Below are 17482 nucleotides of genomic sequence, written 5' to 3' on the forward strand. Positions count from 1 at the left end.
AGCCTAAACAGCTAACCCAGGGTTAGCTTTTCATTTTTGATCCAATATTAAACAGGTACCAGCCTTTAATGCTGACCCCTAACAAACATAATGCCTATGAGGGTTCATGCTATCAGAGACTAATACAGTGCCAGTCTTGGATAAGCAGGAAAAAGGGCTTTGTAAATGAATGAACTCATTTACCCTTAACCCTCTGCCCCTCTGGAACAAAAGATGACGATGAGAACATCATAAACGCCAATACATCAGACACCACAATCTCCCTGTTTGAAATTGCACCTAGTAGAGTAAGTAAACTTTTCAATAATAGGTAGTTTTACTCTATTGCTCACTGGGAGCTGGGAGGGAAATGGACTCTTTAAAAAGAGCTTTTTGGTCTTAGTTTTCAGCTACCAGTATAATAAGGATCTCAACCTGCCATACTGCATCAGAAGATCAAATCTAGTAATGAGAGTGAGACTTGGAGGGCAAGCCAGACAAATCATATTGTATTTTACTGAAAATATTCTGCATGTTTTATGAGATACTTAGTGCCAAACAGATGGGGTAGTTTTCCTTTCCTCATCTGCCTGCCTGAGACTTGCCCAACTGTTCAAGAGGAAGTGTCTGATAGCCCATTACCAAATATGAAGAAAATCATCACTGTAGCATTCTGTTGCATCACTCCTTACAACTGTCTGCCCTTAAGAAAAGAAGGTGATGTCCTAAAGAACAAAACATGGTGTCCTCAGGAAAAAGACTAATTATAATAAAGAAAAAAATCAAAATCAACAAGCAACTATAAACCAGAGACACACTATGGTGGGGTGGGGAGAGGAAGGATTAGGGTCAAAATAAGGGGGGGTGCAATTGTATGGAGAATATAAGCAAAATGAAAATGCATACATTGTGCATAAACAAAAAATGATGTAAGAATTATATAAAATAAAATATATTAAAAAAAAACAAAAAACATGGTATCCTATGTTTAAGAAACTGTGATGACTTTTCGACTAGTGTATCTCATTCCAACAGTGAAACATTCTACTTAAACTGACCTTCAAAAGCACTGAACATAAATTATGTGTCTCGGGCCTCCCCAGTGGCGCAGCAGGTTGAGCGCAGCACTGTGAAGCTGTCCGCAGCCTCTATAACGCTGGTTTGATTCCCAGGGAGATTCCCACCTGGCAAAACAGACCTATCCTGTCTCGCCCGCTGCTCCCCTCAGCAGTGTACTTTGGTCCTTCTGTCTGTTCTGCTCCCTGCTCTGTCTCTGGTGAATTCTCTCACCCTCCCACACCTCTGGCATGTACCCCAGTGCTTGTATAAATAAATAAATCCTTAAAATAAATAAATAAAAAATGTGTCTCTTTTAATCACTGTTCTCATATTGGCCTTAGAATTTTATATTATAGTTTAGTAACATTTTTTCATACCCACTCTTAAGCCAAGTTTACTTCCAATATCTGCAAAAATTTGTTTCTAATATTCATAACTCATAAGTTAGAAACACAAATCAAGCTTTTCTCCTAGCCTCTGCCTTTCTAGATTTTCTCTTCCAGTGAAACCAGGGTAAAAACTAGTCACAGTAGGGATATGAAGCCCAGGACAGGTAATTCAGTAGGTGATTCCTGAATGTTTACATATATTAATGCCAGGTAAAATAAGCACCATAGGCCTCTCTGGTGGTGCAAAGTGTTAAGCACCACATTATGAAGCAATCCACAGCCTCTGCAGCATGAGTTCGATCTCCAGCTGGCCAGGGAGCTACCCCCATGGCACAGCAGACCTCTCCTATCTCGCCTGCTGTTCCCCTCAGCAGTGTACTTAGGTCAATCTGCCTGTTCTGTTCCGTACTATCTCTGGTGAATCCTCTTACCCCCCATATCTCTGGCCTGTACCCCAGATCTTGTATGCATAAATAAATAAATCTTTAAAAAATAATATAAAATAGGGCCTCCCCGGTGGCACAGCGGTTGAGCACTGGGTTGCTAAGCTGCCCGCAGCCTCTGCAGCGCTGGTTCTATCTCCGGCTGCTCCCCGGCCACCAGAGGAGGGTCCCACATGGCGCGCAGACCTCTCCTGCCGCCCGCTGCTCCACTCAGCAGTGTACTTCGGTCCTTCTGCCTGCTCTGCTCCCCGCTCTGGCTCTGGTGAATTCTCTCACCCTCCCGCGCTTCTAACTGTACCCAGTGCTTGTATAAATATAAATAATTAATTAATAATAATAAATAATAATAATATAAAATAAAATAAAATAAGCACCAGCTACAGTGGGTAATAAGAGTGAAGTCACAGAAATGGAAAAAGTACATCCTGAAGAGAGTGTAGAAGAAACTAGAAGTAGGACACAAATATTCCATGTAGACCTGATAAAAATAAAGATAAGGTGAAAGGTGACATGTTGACTATAGATTTCTTGAGGGCAAGGATTATATTATCTTATGTATCCAGGATCTGTTGCAATACATAGCAGTTCAATACATGTTGAATTAGGAAGAAGTATGTGAAGTTCAAGTCTTTTTTAGCCTCTTTGGGGGATGTACTCTACCAAAGGTTTTTGCTGGATCTCTGTTTTCCCATATCACCCCACAGTTTCAGTGACCTCTTGCAGTAATGGCCATATAAACACTTGGGGCAATAATATCAGAGTTGAGTTTCGGCAGCCTTACCCGAAGAGCATGTTTGCTGGCGCAATATCCACTGGAAAGGGGTGCAGCTATGATACCCACGAGGCTATTCACAGTAACAATCTTTCCTTGCTTCCTCTCAATCATGTGAGGCAGAACACACTTAGTCAAGGACACTGTTCCTAAGTAGTTAAGTTCTATTAGCTCTTTGAAGACATCCAGGCTGGTGTCTACACACAAGGAACGCTGAGATCTTCCCCCATTGTTGACCAAAATGTCAATCTAGTTAAAAAAAAAAAGTCAGAAAAGGGGATGATGTATGAATGACTAATAGGATTACTAGGGATAGTTAGCTATATTATTAACTTGAAGAATCAATGGAATGGATGAGCGTATTTTTAGAAGTTAGTAATAAAAAGGTGAAATAAAAAACAGAATTTACCTATGGAATTAAATTCTCATTTTAAGTGACTTTTAATGGTAAGTACCAAGTGTCATAAAAAGATGTGTGGAGGCACTGGAAAGTAGTGATGACATAAAGCTAAAGACTCAGAGATTATTAGGCCCAACTCATGGGCCATATTTTCCCTGCATAGACCCAGCTGCTTTTAATGATAACACTACAAAAGGGAATCGCTTTTGCGGCTACTTCAAAGGAAGACTTATCAATTCAAAATGCTACTTACTTTACCAAACTCCTGAAGAACAGTTTTGGTAGCTACTTCATGGGAACTTCTGTCAGTCAGGTCAAGGGGCAAAACAAGTATATCTTTTTCTTTTAAATTGCCATTCTCTAAATAAAGACACTTAAAAATTAGCATAGAAGTCATGCAATGTTTTAGTCAAGTTCCTTGCTACTCACATTAAATTTAATACCCACTCTAAAACCAGATTTGATAACAAACTCATTTTTGGGTGGCCCTGTGGAAGAGTTTCTCTCAGTGACAAAAAGGATTGGTCGTAATATAGCAACATCTTATCAGACAAAGGCTGGCTGGGTAACAGGAAGTAGAATGATTCCCTTCAATTTGAATATATAGTCTCACATTGAAACAGACTCTAGAAAAAAAAAAAATTACACCATAAGTTGAAAATAGCAAAAGTTGTAGTGCAATTTCTTTAGAAGTATAGGGGCACATTTGTTTTACAAGAGGTTTGCAAAGTTGCTCTTTACTCACATTAAAAGACAAAAAGCAATTTGTTTTTAAAATCAGTAAGAATATCCATCATCCAGTCACAGGACACACAGAAAAGCCTCCTTCCAGAGGCTAAGTATTCTACAAAGCAAACTAGGAAAAGGATGCAATCCTTAAGTTCCCAAACAAGAAACATGTTGGGCCATTAATAGACCTTTCTAGGTTTGTTCATCAAAAAGAACTGCTGAAACTAGTTTTCTTGGACTTTTTAACCTTGAAAAAACTAGCAGTACCAATAAGAAAAACAAGCAAGCACAGGAAATAAAAAATTTTAAAAATACAAAGAGTTTTTGGGCCAAGGAGTAAATTCTGAAACATTAACTTTTTAAAGAAATGAAAGTTTGTACCAATGATGTGATCACTAAAAGGAAAGCAACAAGCCTCACTCCAGTGAGAAAAATGCAGACGTGGTTCATCTTTGCAAGAACAGGATTTATAAGACTTAACAATGGGAGGAGTAACCACATTCCTGCAACTGTCTGCTCTTCAGAGCAGAAAGATATCCCAAAGAAGCAGAGCTTCGTATTTTCAAGAAACTGGGTGGTAGCCACCCAACTACTGGGTCTCATTATTCCAAGAGTGAAACATGCTACTGAAAATGAACTTTAAAGGTCATAAAAAATATTTCACCGAAAGTGGCTCGGTGCAAAAACCCAAGAGGCCTTTAAAAGGACTATTATGAAAGATGCTTTGTGGGCTTGGCAACTTATTCATTTCTGGGTGGTTTGCTTCATCAGCAGAGTGAATGATTTTAAGAGGACAGGCAGAAATTACCAGAATGATCTGCTGAAAAACTCAAAATAATCTCAGTTTAGGTACTAAATGTCCCATGAGAAATAACTTTATTCTTGAAGTTGCATTCATTATGAACTTAATGACAATAAAACACACAAAAAATGATGTTGGTGCCCTATGACATGAATATGAAAGATCGTACCTCTAGAGTTGTGGGTTTTTTTACCTAATTCCGTTCCTGCCTTTCACCCTTTATTAAAAGTCTTATACCATCCCATGTGACTTTAATATCTGACATTTTAATACAATTAGTAAGGATCCTTTCTAATTAAATTTCTAAGGTTACATATATATATATATTTCATACATAAGAACCAAACTGTTCCTTTTCTAAGACAAAAATATAAGACATTTGGTCACTAAAAATCCACCAGTATTTGAGAATTGGTGGTCACTTCCTAATGCCAAGAGTCAATGCAAAAAAAAAAAAAAAAAAAAGTATGACAGCAGAAGAAAAAGGCAAGGGCAGCAAATTTAGAGATGATAGAAGGAAGGAGATTTGAAGTCAATACACTTGAAACATTTGGAACCAGAATGTACTGCCCAGGAAAATCCCACTCTTACCCCTAAAATTCCCAAAGCAATATTTGAGTTTGGATTCTAATTTATTTCTAGGAAGCACTGCTGGCATTATAGATTTACTTACCAAGGCATTTTCTTTTCACCCTTTCCAGTTCAGGCACTCTTCTGGCTGATAGCACAAGAGAAACTCCTAGTTTAGACAGCTGGTAAGCCAGCTCTTCACCAATCCCACTTGAAGCTCCAGTCACCCATACCACCATATCAGTAAGCTCCCATTCTATTGAGAAAGAAGTGGGGTATGAGGAGAGAAAATAAGCCATGGATTATACCCATAAATCAAAGATTAGCAAAATTTTTACAAAGGATTTAAATAATACCATCACATCTGAAGACAAGTTGCAGAGCTTAAAAATTTAAATATCCTGTACTTATGGCCTTGACTGTGGTAATGGTCTCAGAGGTAAATATTTGTGTCCTCAAACTCATTAAGTCATATACTTTAAGTATATACAATTTTTTGTGACAATTACACCTCAATAAAGTGATTTAAAATCTTTTTTAAAAAATCTTAAAACATCTAATTTTTAAAAAGCACAAATACAAATCAACTGCTACATTATTTTGTGTACTCCAGATACCTATGTGAGTTTGCCAGACTTTACTTCAAATAAGCCTTATAATTCCATGGTCTGACTCCAAGGCTCCATTATCTGTGCATTCAATGGGGAAAAATATAGCTAAGTGAAGGGAAAGTATGCTTACTTTCTCACTTTCCTTACCCATGAGGGATTCAGATAAGATTTTCATTAAAAGTCCCAATCAGTTTTCAATTCCACTATTTTAATTTCTTGCAATGGCAGTACTAGTGATGAATCTGAACATACCAAGTTATACTTTATGGCTTGGTGAAACTGCTGGATTTTCAATTTGGCAATCATATTTGATGCATATCAACTAAGGATCATTTGGTAAAAGTGCTCCCCACATGCCTCAACTTTCATCTTAGAGAATCTAGTAGTTCCCCCAAGATGAAATAGATACGACAAAAAAGATGTTGTACTCTGCTTGTCCAATTATGTTCTTGTTAGATTGTAAAAATATTACAGATCTATAGCAATGAGGAGTAACTTATTCACCCTTTGTCCAGTGAAAAATATATTTGCACTGAAGGAGATGACATTCACTGTCTATCTGAATTTGTAGACACTGTGGTACAATGGTCCGAGTGCCTTGTTTATTTAAATAGGTTATGTATCAAAAGGAGCAAACAAGGGCCTCCCTGGTGGCTTGGCAAGGGGTTAAGTCTCAGCACTATGAAGCTATCGGCAGTCACTGCAACACGAGTTCGATCCCTGGCCACATGGGTTTGATCTAACCCACATGGTACAGCAGACCTCTCTTGTCTGTCCTGCTGCTCCCTTCAGCAGTGTACTTCAGTCAATACACCTGTTCTGCTCCCCACTCTGTCTCTGGTGAATCCGCTCACACCCACCCCCCACCTCTGGCCTATACTCCAGCTCTCATATGCATACATACATAAATCTTTAAAAAACTAATTTACAAAAGCAGCAAACAAGGTATCCCCTAACATACACATTTCTGATCTAAAGTCTGCCTTTAGATTTCTGACTTTAGATCAGAAATGTGTAGATCAGATAAAAATTAACATCAGAAAACTAGAAATCTGTCAGGTGAACAGTATGAGTCTGGATTCAAATCAAATTTGAACTCTGGATTCAAGCCAGGGTTTAAACCTCCGCTCCATTATACAGCAGTGAATGCTCCAGTTTGAGAATGTGGTGCCTCAATTTTCTGCCACAGGAAAATGGGATGAATAATAATACCTTCCTCATAGGATTGTTAAGAGAAATGAGTTAAAATATGTAAAGCATTCAGCAGTGGCTGACACATATTCAATGCTTAATAAGATGTCAACTGAAATTGCTAAAATTGTTTAACAAATGGACTTTTCAGCAACAGAACATTAACTCAATGTCTTGTGTGTTCTAATTTCTCCAGCCAGGGGCTATGGAGTTACTAACATTAGGGGCTTAACATCATTTTATTACTGTCTATGTGTTTAAACATATTACCTTATTAATATCCTCACAGGAATCTTATGAAACAGAAATCTCAGTTTTTCAAAAAAGAAAATGAGGTTTACAGAGATTAATTTAACCCATTAGGTTCTAAGTTTCCTTAAGTCTGGGTACCTGTCTCCCTTGCTCATTGCTTTGTCCTCAGTGCTTAGCATAAAGAATAGAATATAGAAAGGAATTCATAAACAACTGTTGAATAAATATTCAAGAACCCTGGCAGAACTGGGAGACCCACCCAAGTATACGGAGCTCCAAAGTCCACATTCTGAACTAAGGATAGAAACATCCTAAATAGTATATTTGGGCTGCAATAATCCTGTTGGATGATATACTTTTACAGAAAGTCAGAACTGAGCAAACTTCCTGTAGGCCTTTATCAGTAATAGTTGAACATATATTCCCAGTCATTTATTCATTCCCTAACAACTCATGTTCTAAAGCTCTGCAATTCTCAGACTCTAGGTTGAATAGAGGGTATTTTTGGAAGTCTTTTCTAACTAGCATAGAATTAACAAAGATTTTATTTTATACCAATAAGCAAACATTATTTCAAACCAATGATGAAGCCCTCAGGCTCATTTACTTTAGCAGACCAGAAGGGTGTGCTTCCTCCAACTCCAGAGAACAAACCTTGATTTAGCACCAACTTTTGTTTACCAACTCTACAGAATTTGGCATACATAATGGCCTCCCCTAAAGAGCCTCTGCAAACAGATTCTCAGAATTGTAAGGAAATTTAAAGTTCAACCCCCAACCCAGTTTGAGAATTCTCCCTAAAGCTCTTGACTAATCTCTGATTTCCTCCCTGAGAAGATCAGGAATTAGATATTCCTCAAGCACCTGTTCTTTTATTGGACAAGCCTAATCATGCAAGGGTTCAAGGGTTCTTTTTTATCCTGATGATACACTTTTTTTTTTTTAAGATTTTTTATTTATTTACACAAGCACTGGGTACAGTCAGAAGCGCAGGAGGGTGAGAGAATTCACCAGAGCCAGAACGGAGAGTAGAACAGGCGCAGGAGGGTGAGAGAATTCACCAGAGCCAGAACGGAGAGTAGAACAGGCGCAGGAGGGTGAGAGAATTCACCAGAGCCAGAACGGAGAGTAGAACAGTACACTGCTGAGGGGAGCAGCGGGCATGGCAGGAGAGGTCTGTTGCGCCATGGTCAAACCGGTGCTGCAGAGGCTGCCGGCAGCTTCGCAGCCCAGCGTTCAACCACTGCGCCACCAGGGGAGGCCCCTGATGATATACTTTTAACTTCTACTGACTTGTAGCAATTGGCATCATTTTTGCCTTATAATATCAGAAAAAGAATAAATCAAGCCTGTCATGCACATGATAATCCCAAATGTATCTGAAGACAGCTGTTAGTCCTCCCTAACTCTTCTCATCTCTTGCTTCTCAAAGGCTAAATATGCGCCTCCAATTTCTGCTAGCTTCCCTCAGATGACATGGCATCAGGTTTCCTCACTCTTGTGCTTACTCCACTCTGCACAAGCTCTAGTTGGTCAATGTTTCCACTGAAGGGAGCTGGTCAGAGCAGGACACAGGAATCCCACAGGGCTGGAGAGTTCAGAGAGGTGAGACGGCTATATGACCTCCCTTGTCTCCCAGAAGATAGGTTCTGTGAGGGCCCGGCCAGTGGCTGACTCTGGCACTTCTGTGTCCCCAGTGCCCAGCACAGAGGCCCACACATACAAGCAGGTATTCAGAAGACATCTGTTGTTGTTTGTGGTTTGTTGCTTCCGACACTAAACGTCTCCTAGGCTTACCTAATCTTCTCTGGCAGTCACTTTACAGTTGACTCATATTGAGGTTACTGTCAACTAAAACTGAGTTTTCCTCACATGTGCTACTGACTTTTCCTACTCTGGACTTGTGCCAGGGAATATTCTGGATCTAAATGTAACATCTAAAATTAGACAACCTTAAAATATAAATAAATAAAATAAAATTAGACACCCTTAAATATCACCATGAGGGATATAATCCTTGGAAACAGAGAATTTCTCTGGGATACATAAAAGATGGCAATGGGGAGACACAGTGAGTGGGTGGCTGGGGGACAAGGATGGAAGAGAACTTTACTTTTCACCACATATCCTTTTGTATTTTAAAATTTTGCATCATGTGAGTGCATTGTCTGTTTTTCAAGTGACAAAAAAATAGTAACAGGAGACAGAGATAGTGTTTCCCTTTGTTTGAGTCTACTCGTATTTCCAATCTAGTCATTTTTGGGAACCTGTCTATTATGTCCATGGTCCCTAACTTTTTTTTTTTTTTTCATTATTCCCCTTGTATAGAAGGGGAAATAATCCCACACAACTCAACAGAAATGTCCATACTATGCCATGGACATGGCTCTTGGTCATAAAGAAAACCTTAAACTCTGTTGAACAAACTTATTTTATACATATATAGAACTGTAAAACATTTCAAAGAGTTATATATGGGTAAGCCCTAGTTATCTGGAAAATTCATGTAAATAGAATGCTTCATTCAGCCTATCAGTGGTTCTCAGGCTTATGGTACAGAAAAGAATCATTTAGGGATCTGTCAAAATACACACTTCTGGGTCTTACCACAGACCATCGGAATTTGGAGTAGGACTATTCTGTTGTTTTTTCCTTTATTGAGGTAATGTTGGTTTACAATACTGTATATGATTTAGGGGAAAAGGGTCACTCCTCAGATGTGTTACCACACCATCTCCCATCAAAGTACCCATAGTCCTTCACCCTAGGCTATTGGATGCCCCCCACCTCTGTTTCCACCTCTTTTACCCTGGCTCTCTAGCAGCCTTAATTCTGCAGTCATATTTCTAGGTTTGCTTTGATTTAGTTTTGTCACTTTCTTTAGTCACCTTAACTTGTAACTTTTTGCTTGATGTGTGAAAATAACTTTTAACTAGCTGTTAGATATTCAAATATTGCCAACATTTTTCTTTTTCAGGACTTGGCATAATAGTTAAATAACTTTTGTAGAATTAAATGTTAAAATATTAACTACTTTCTAGGTAATCCTCAAAGTCCAAGTTAACACAAAAGCACTAAGGATCAAATGCAAACATCCACATAACAGCTGGCTGAAAGGCACTCCATTCTCCCTCTGTTAAAATGGAGCAGATGCTCAAGAGGAAGTTCTTCAATCACAGCCATATATTTGCCATATTTCAGTAGCACTGACTTTGCATAAGAATAGTGTACTTTCAATGAACTCACTAATGATATCAGCACTGCACAGTTTATATCCAAGAAAACCGATCAAGAGAAATGAAACACTGAGGAAAAAGATTATATGGGGTAGGGTTGAATTGTGGCAAGACACAAAATACTGTACTATCTAAGATTTTTTTTTTACCCCCTAGCCAATAACCAATTTTCACATCCATGGAAGTGATGCCACTTCCCTTCCTTCCCTGCTCAGTTTTGAAAGCAAGGTCTACCTTCTGAGCTGCCAGCTATTACTTTCAAGTTATTACTTTTCACCTGCTTGGGGAACCCCACTTACCTCCAGCCCTTATGGACTCAAAGCTTAGCCCTGAGCAGGTCATTTAACTTCTCTAAACATAAGTTTCCAAATCTGGAAAATAAGACTTAGAATACCTACTTTGTAAGAGTCGTTGTCAAGTTTAGCGATCATGGAGGTCAAGGACCCAGGCTCACTGCTTAGCACATGGATGTGTTTAGTAAAGGAACAAACACTACTAAGCAAGACCAGGTAGAAGCCGGATAGGCAGAATGCCCCTTTTAGTATGCCAATACTTGCTCTAGGCAAAATCCCAATCCAGTTCTTTCTAATAGCATGTTTTTATCCCAATGAGTAAGTAAGTGGGTAACTTCGGAAACTTAACTTTTATTTCAAAACTCCAGAAGAGTGAGAAGTGGAGTATAAACAACTTCAGGGAGTCGAAAAGCCAAGCCCAGTCCTCAAAAGGAGGCTCCCTTGCAAGCTCTGATGGGATGTGCACTTTCTCTAAGCAGCCTCCTCCTACTCTGCATCAGAATCCTTGCAGGCCGGGTTGATTATCCAGGATCCAGTGGATGCCCAGTGCCTCCAAAGCTCTTTTACATTAGAATTAGGCAAGTCCGTGACAACCAGGTCAGAAATCAAAGGGGCAGGGCCTCCCTGGTGGTGCAAGGGGTTAAGCACCGCACTATGAAGCAACCCACAGCCTCTGCACCACAAGTTCGAGCCCAGGCCTGCCAGGGAGTTACCCACATGGCACAACAGACCTCTCCTGTCTCGCCTGCTGCTCCCCTCAGCAGTGTACTTGGGTCGATCTGCCTGTTCTGCTCCCTGCTCTGTCTCTGGTGAATCCTCTTACCCCCTCACCCCACCTCTGGCCTGTACCCCAGCTCTTGTATGCACAAATAAATAAATATTTAGAAAAAAAAGTCAAAGGCTCAGAATGAGCTCTACCGCACAGACCCCCAGCCCTCAGGAGAGGCGCCGGCTGGACGTCAGAAGCTCCACCGAACCCAGAGCTGCGCGGCGGAGACCCATCAAGCACCGAACGCGGCCTCCCACGCGGGAAGCCCGGTCGCCGGCCCTCACCTGGGCGTCGGCCCTGCCACTCGGCCCACAGCAGGGTCAAGTCGCCGTCGGCGCGCAGGAAGCGCAGCAGCTGCACCACCACCGCGAGCAGCGCGCACACAGCCAGCAGCGAAAGCAGCAGCTCCCAAGTCATCGCGGCCGAGTGCGCCCGACTCGGAGCGAGAAGACCCGCCGCGCACGAGCCAAGCCGGGAGATTTGCAGTCGAGAGAGACGCCCGGCCTCGCCCAGCTGAGGCTACGCAGCGCGGCCCCGCCCCGAGAGCAGGCGGGAGGAGGAGCCGTCGGGGCTCGGCCCAGCCTCGTCGCGGGGGAAGCGGCCGTCCCTGTCGCGGGGTCCCGCCCGACCGCACGCGCCAGGGCTCCGAGCGCAGCAACAGCTGCACGGGTGTCGCCTAATAAAGGGTTGCGAGAGGACAAAAGACTTGGATGACTTTATTACCCCGTGATACTCCTGTTGGTACCGTAATCACAGCGTTTGCCACAAGAACGACTCTAAAAATTTTTTGAGGGCAAACTGTTTCAAGTGTCTGGTTGTGTCGACAGAAACAGCACAAACATTTCACCCTGTCAATGTTGTCTACTCCTCATCTTTTTTTCTTTCTCTCTCTCTCTCCCTCCCTCCCTCCCTCTCTCTCTCTCTCTCTCTCTCTCTCTCTCTCTCTCTCTCTCTCTCTCTCTCTCTTTCTCCCCGCCCCCCCCCAGTAGGTGAACAGAATAAGCCATTAGCTTGTTTTTCACACCCCCAACCGCCAACCCCTATCCCCAATGAATTAACCCAGTCTCTACGTTGGCCCCTTGTCTTAAATTCGGAAAGAACCTTGCAAATAACATTTGCCCTATTGCTGGAAAGTAACTGTCCAAGAGCTCTAGCACTAGCTGCCCCCTTGGGATCCTGAGACCACTCAGGAGCTGTGCTCACAGTGACCCTGAGTAAATTCCTTGTCTGTACCCACAAAGAACACGTAAGTAGGTTTAAATGAGAAAATGCCTGTGAAGAGCACCGTGACTAGTACAGTCATTAATGCATTCTCCCTTTTGTAATTATTAGTATTAACAATTGTTATTAGATATTATTTCCATTATAATGATCATTTCTTAGAGTAAATGAAACAGGATTTTGACAAAGGTCTGTATTCTGTACCTATAGAGGTCCCCTTTATAGGAGAGCAATAAGAATGCTTAACTAATGATAAATCAGGAAGGGGAAGAAAGGGGTGAAAACACACGAGATTATCGCGGAGGACTACGGGTGCTTCAGCAGTGGGAGTGCTATGGTCACTACACCTGAGGGGGAAATCCTATACTGTCAAAACACTAGCAAGGATGTAAAATGATGGTACTTCAATAACAATGAATTTTAAAAATGCATGTATAACATGTGTTATGGAATTCAAGATGTTCTAACCCAAATCTTGAATGGTCAAAATAAATTTATCTTGGGTCTCTCTGGTGGCGCAAGGGATTAAGCGCCGCACTATGAAGCAACCCTCAGCCTCTGCAGCACGAGTTCTATCCCCGGCTGGCCAGGGAGCAACCCACTTGGTGCAGCAGACCTCTCCTGCCTCGCCTGCTGCTCCCCTCAGCAGTGTAACTTCGGTCAATCTGCCTGTTCTCTTCCCCACTCTGTCTCTGGTGAATCCTCTCACCCCCCCCTCCACATGTCTGGCCTGTACCCCAGCTCTTGTATGCATAAATAAATAAATCTTCAGAAAAAAATTTTTTATCTTTCTGTAGTTCCAAAGTCTATGGTAGTCTGTTGAATTTCTATCAGTCATATTACACTGAGGAGGTATTGTCCCATTTTTCTATCACTCGTATGAGTACCTGAAATACTGAACAAACACTGTTTTCACACGTTACCTTAAGAAGTTTAATTTAAAACATTATATAAGTGACATCTAAATTTTAGGTGGTCAGACTGCAGACAGACAGAGAAGCAGCAGGGCGCCCCCTACAACATTTGCTTCACCACACCCAGTGACCTTGTGAAAAAAAAAAATAAATTGTGATGAATCAGAAATTATGATATGGTTCTGGGTTTCCAAAGGAAGAGGTGAGTGAGCTAGCTAAACTTTTATCATGACTGATTACCCCATTTACAACACAGAGTAACATGCAAGAGTTGCCTTCATGTCAACCTATTCCACAAATCATGATAACTTTTGTAAACCAATGTTACCTCAATTTAAAAATGATAACAATAATCACTTTTTTGCAGAATCAATTCAAGGCCATGTGTTATTGGCCACAGGTTATTTCTGCTGATGACTTCTTCACCACTGACAACCTCTACTGTTAACTCCTTCCAGCTTAATTCACCATCTTTTATATGTGTGTTCCATTTTTCTAACTAAATATTAGTACATATAGATATGCTTAAAAACTGTGTGAAAGTTGGAGATAAAAGTTGAGAATAGGGCCTCCCCTGGTGGCACAGGCGGTTGAGTGCAGCGCTATGAGGCTGTTTGCAGTCTCTGCAGCAACGGTTTGATCCCAAGCGGCCAGCAAGAGTCCTACATGCTGTGGTGGACCTCTCCTGTCTCGCCCGCTGCTCCCCTCAGCAGTGTATTTCGTCAGTCTGCCTGTTTTGTTCCCTGCTCTGTCCCTGGTGAATCCTCTCACCCTCCCGTGCATCTGACCTGTACCCCAGTTTTTGTATAAATAAATAAATCTTTGAAAAAAAAAGATGAGAATAAATAACTGTTTTAGATTAAATTTTGGCCAAAGTATTAAAGTATGGATTTTATTTTCCTTTTGATAAATGACTTAAAATATGGTACTTAAAAATGCCTCACTTTTAAAAATGTCTCACTGTAGGAAACAGACTCTATTCTAAGAGTTTTCTCAGAGCCCTTTTCCTCTTCTATAAAACAAAAGTTAGATTTAGTCTCTCAAGTCAGGCCATGCCATGGATGACTAAATTCTCCATTAAAAATTCCAGCCATGGGGGTATGGGATGAAAGAACAGTGTAGCAAGTGGTAGTTGTGGGAGTGGTTGACAGGATAGCAGGCTGAAGGCTGGGAGAAAAATTGTCCAAAGGGTATAATCTCTGATCTGTCCAGTGCTGGAGATTAAGAGATCTACCTGAACCCTGAACACGTAAGCCTCAAAAATGTATTTTTGTCATTTAATCTGACGATTTGGCCCAGTATGAATGTCTTGTTCATTCCAGTGTATGTACTTGTTGTAAATTCATTTACATAATTAAACATCCATTTGTTAACTGATAATCTGTGTGTCTACTTGGCTAGGCCACGCTACCCAGTTTTAGTCAAATATCCATCTAAATGTTGCTGTGAAGCTATTTTCAAGACACAATTAGCATTTTATTAAATAGATTTTGAGTAAAGCACATTAGCCTCCATAATGTGGATGATTTTCATCCAATTGAAGACCTTGTGTAAAAAAGGACCAATATCCCCCCAAAAAGGGGAACTGCTTTTGAACTTGAGCTGCCACAGCAACTCTTCCCAGAATCCCTAACCCTGCAAATTTCAGTTTTGCCAAGCCATACATTGACATAAAACTCTTTGTTTTAATGGTGGGGTAACAGAGAGGAACTAGCTACTGTTCACACTATCTGTAGTCACTATCTGTAGAGCATACTCAAGGGATCACTTCGCCACCAACACTGTTATTCAGGAGAATGAGTCTCCTGCTGAAATCTGAAATTTCTTGGGAGAAAAATACATTTGCAAGGTTTGAATGAGGTCTGGCATTGCTTGTCCAGTATCTCAAGCCCAGAAATATGAGTTAATTCTTGAAGGCAATGACATTCAATTTGTATCAAATTCAGCCACTTTGATTCAATAAACCACAATATTTAAAAACAAGGAAACCAGGAAATTTTGGATTGGATCTATGTTTCTGAAAAAGGAGCAGTTCAGCAGGCTGATAAATAAGATTTCAGTTTTCCAGCTACAGAAACAGCAAGATACTGAATGATTTCTCACACTCACTTGTGATGTATCGTTAAGACACAATAAAAGTTACTAATGATTTGAGACTTTTTTTTTCTTAAACTGATTATCCTTTCCAGTTATTCAGTAAGCACAGTTCAGAATTAAATTCTAGTGGGCTAAGAAGAATGACCGAAGGAACAGGAGCTTTTTTCTAATAGGACTTCATGGAGAAGTGGCTTGAATCTGGTTTCTGAAGGAATATCAAAGGTATTTCAGGAGAGGACATAGTACCAATGACAAAAACGTGTGGTTGCTCATTATTGGATATAGAATTTTGGAAAGGTCTGGAATTTTGCAAAGGCCTAAGTTTGAATATTTGTGAGGCAAGTATGCTTGATTCATTTGTCTGTTAACCAGTAACTTTATGTGAAAAGGCAGGGAATTAGTGATAATAAAGCCTTAGTTGGAAGATGCAATTCATTGAGTTATTGATAAACATGATTGCTGCGCCCCAAGGTCCTCTCAATCTTACCCTTTGCCCCACCTCACCCATTTATTGCAACATCCTAATCCTTGGTATTTTTAAATCAAGCAAGAAAAAATGAAGAAACAGTGACCGTTTGGAACATGTTAGTCTTACTAAGGCCTTAAGTCAAATAAACAAACAGGGTTTTTCTGTTTTGTAGAATCCTTTTTGAATCAAACAGACTCCATTTTATCTCTTGTCATTGAGATGTCTAGGCAAAAAATAAGCAACCTGACTAAACATCCTAACTCAGCTCCCTGACAGGGACTATGACAGAATATCCACTCATTGATTTCTCTTTGTTGGTGACTACAGAAGAATGCCTGTATCCTCTTCTCTCCAATGGATGATTAAGAAAGACGGAAAGGCCATCTCTGCTAGCTGTTAAAAAAAATGACCCCACAATGCAACACTGAAGACTCCTGTCAACCAATACAAAATTTTCAAATGACCTAAGCTTAGTTAGACCACTCTCCTGTTTAATCCTTTAAAACTCCCCTATGTCAGGCCTCCCTGGTGGCGCAGGGGTTAAGAAGCAACCTATGAAGCATCCATAGGCACTGCAGCACGAGTTCAATCCCCGGCCAGGGAGCCACCCACATGGCACAGCAGACCTCTCCCGGCTCACCAGCTGCTCCCCTCAGCAGTGTGTTTCAGTCAATCTGTCTGTTCTGTTCCCCACTCTGTCTGGATGAATCCTCTCACCCCACTACACCTCTGGCCACACCTCTGGCCTGTACCCCAGTTCGTGTATGCATAAATAAATCTTAAAAAAAAAAACTACCCTATGTCCTCCCTATCCCCAGTGGAATGCATCTTGGAACTGCCACTGGGTTGTGCACCTAGATCATGCTCCCTATTCTCGAATAGACACTTTTTAAATTATATGACAGTCTGATTATTTCTAAGTCATCAGTACATGCATGTATATGCGTGGTTTAGATATACCCATCCCTTTTTTCTGTTTCTGTGGAGACCCTAACTAACCAACATATTATGACAAAACCACAGTCATTCTACCTCGCCAGCAGTTTTTGCAATGGAAAGTGAAAATAATTTAATATATAAATTTCAACATCAGAAATTTCATTTTATCTGAATAATTAATTTTTAATTAAATGAATTCATAATTCATTTCAGAATTCAGTTACATACTTAAATAATAATTCACTATCATCATGAAAACAGCTATTATAACTAATATATTTACTCTGCAAAATTGTTCTCATTTGTTCTATTCATGAGGGAGAAAAATCCAGCCTCAGAATCTACTG

General features: G+C 40.6%; 1 protein-coding gene across 6 annotated transcripts in view; it reads right to left on the reverse strand.

Annotated features, from left to right (window-relative positions):
* Positions 1-17482, reverse strand: part of DHRS7 (dehydrogenase/reductase 7) — an 82647-nt gene that overhangs the window by 8828 nt on the left and 56337 nt on the right. For 5 of the 6 annotated variants that reach the window (XM_054690827.1, XM_054690840.1, XM_037503457.2 and 2 more), the window contains 3 exons: positions 5247-5399; positions 3296-3402; positions 2652-2891 (listed from right to left, as the gene is read on the reverse strand). In XM_054690827.1, the coding sequence (XP_054546802.1) occupies positions 2652-2891; positions 3296-3402; positions 5247-5399 (500 nt within the window). Of the gene's footprint in view, positions 1-2651; positions 2892-3295; positions 3403-5246; positions 5400-11779; positions 11976-17482 lie in introns of those variants that run through there. The other variant, XM_037503456.2, reaches the window with a different exon arrangement.

This window comes from Talpa occidentalis, unplaced genomic scaffold, assembly GCF_014898055.3.
Source record: "Talpa occidentalis isolate TD23 unplaced genomic scaffold, MPIMG_talOcc4v2.1 talOcc4.11, whole genome shotgun sequence".
NCBI classification, from domain to species: domain Eukaryota; kingdom Metazoa; phylum Chordata; class Mammalia; order Eulipotyphla; family Talpidae; genus Talpa; species Talpa occidentalis.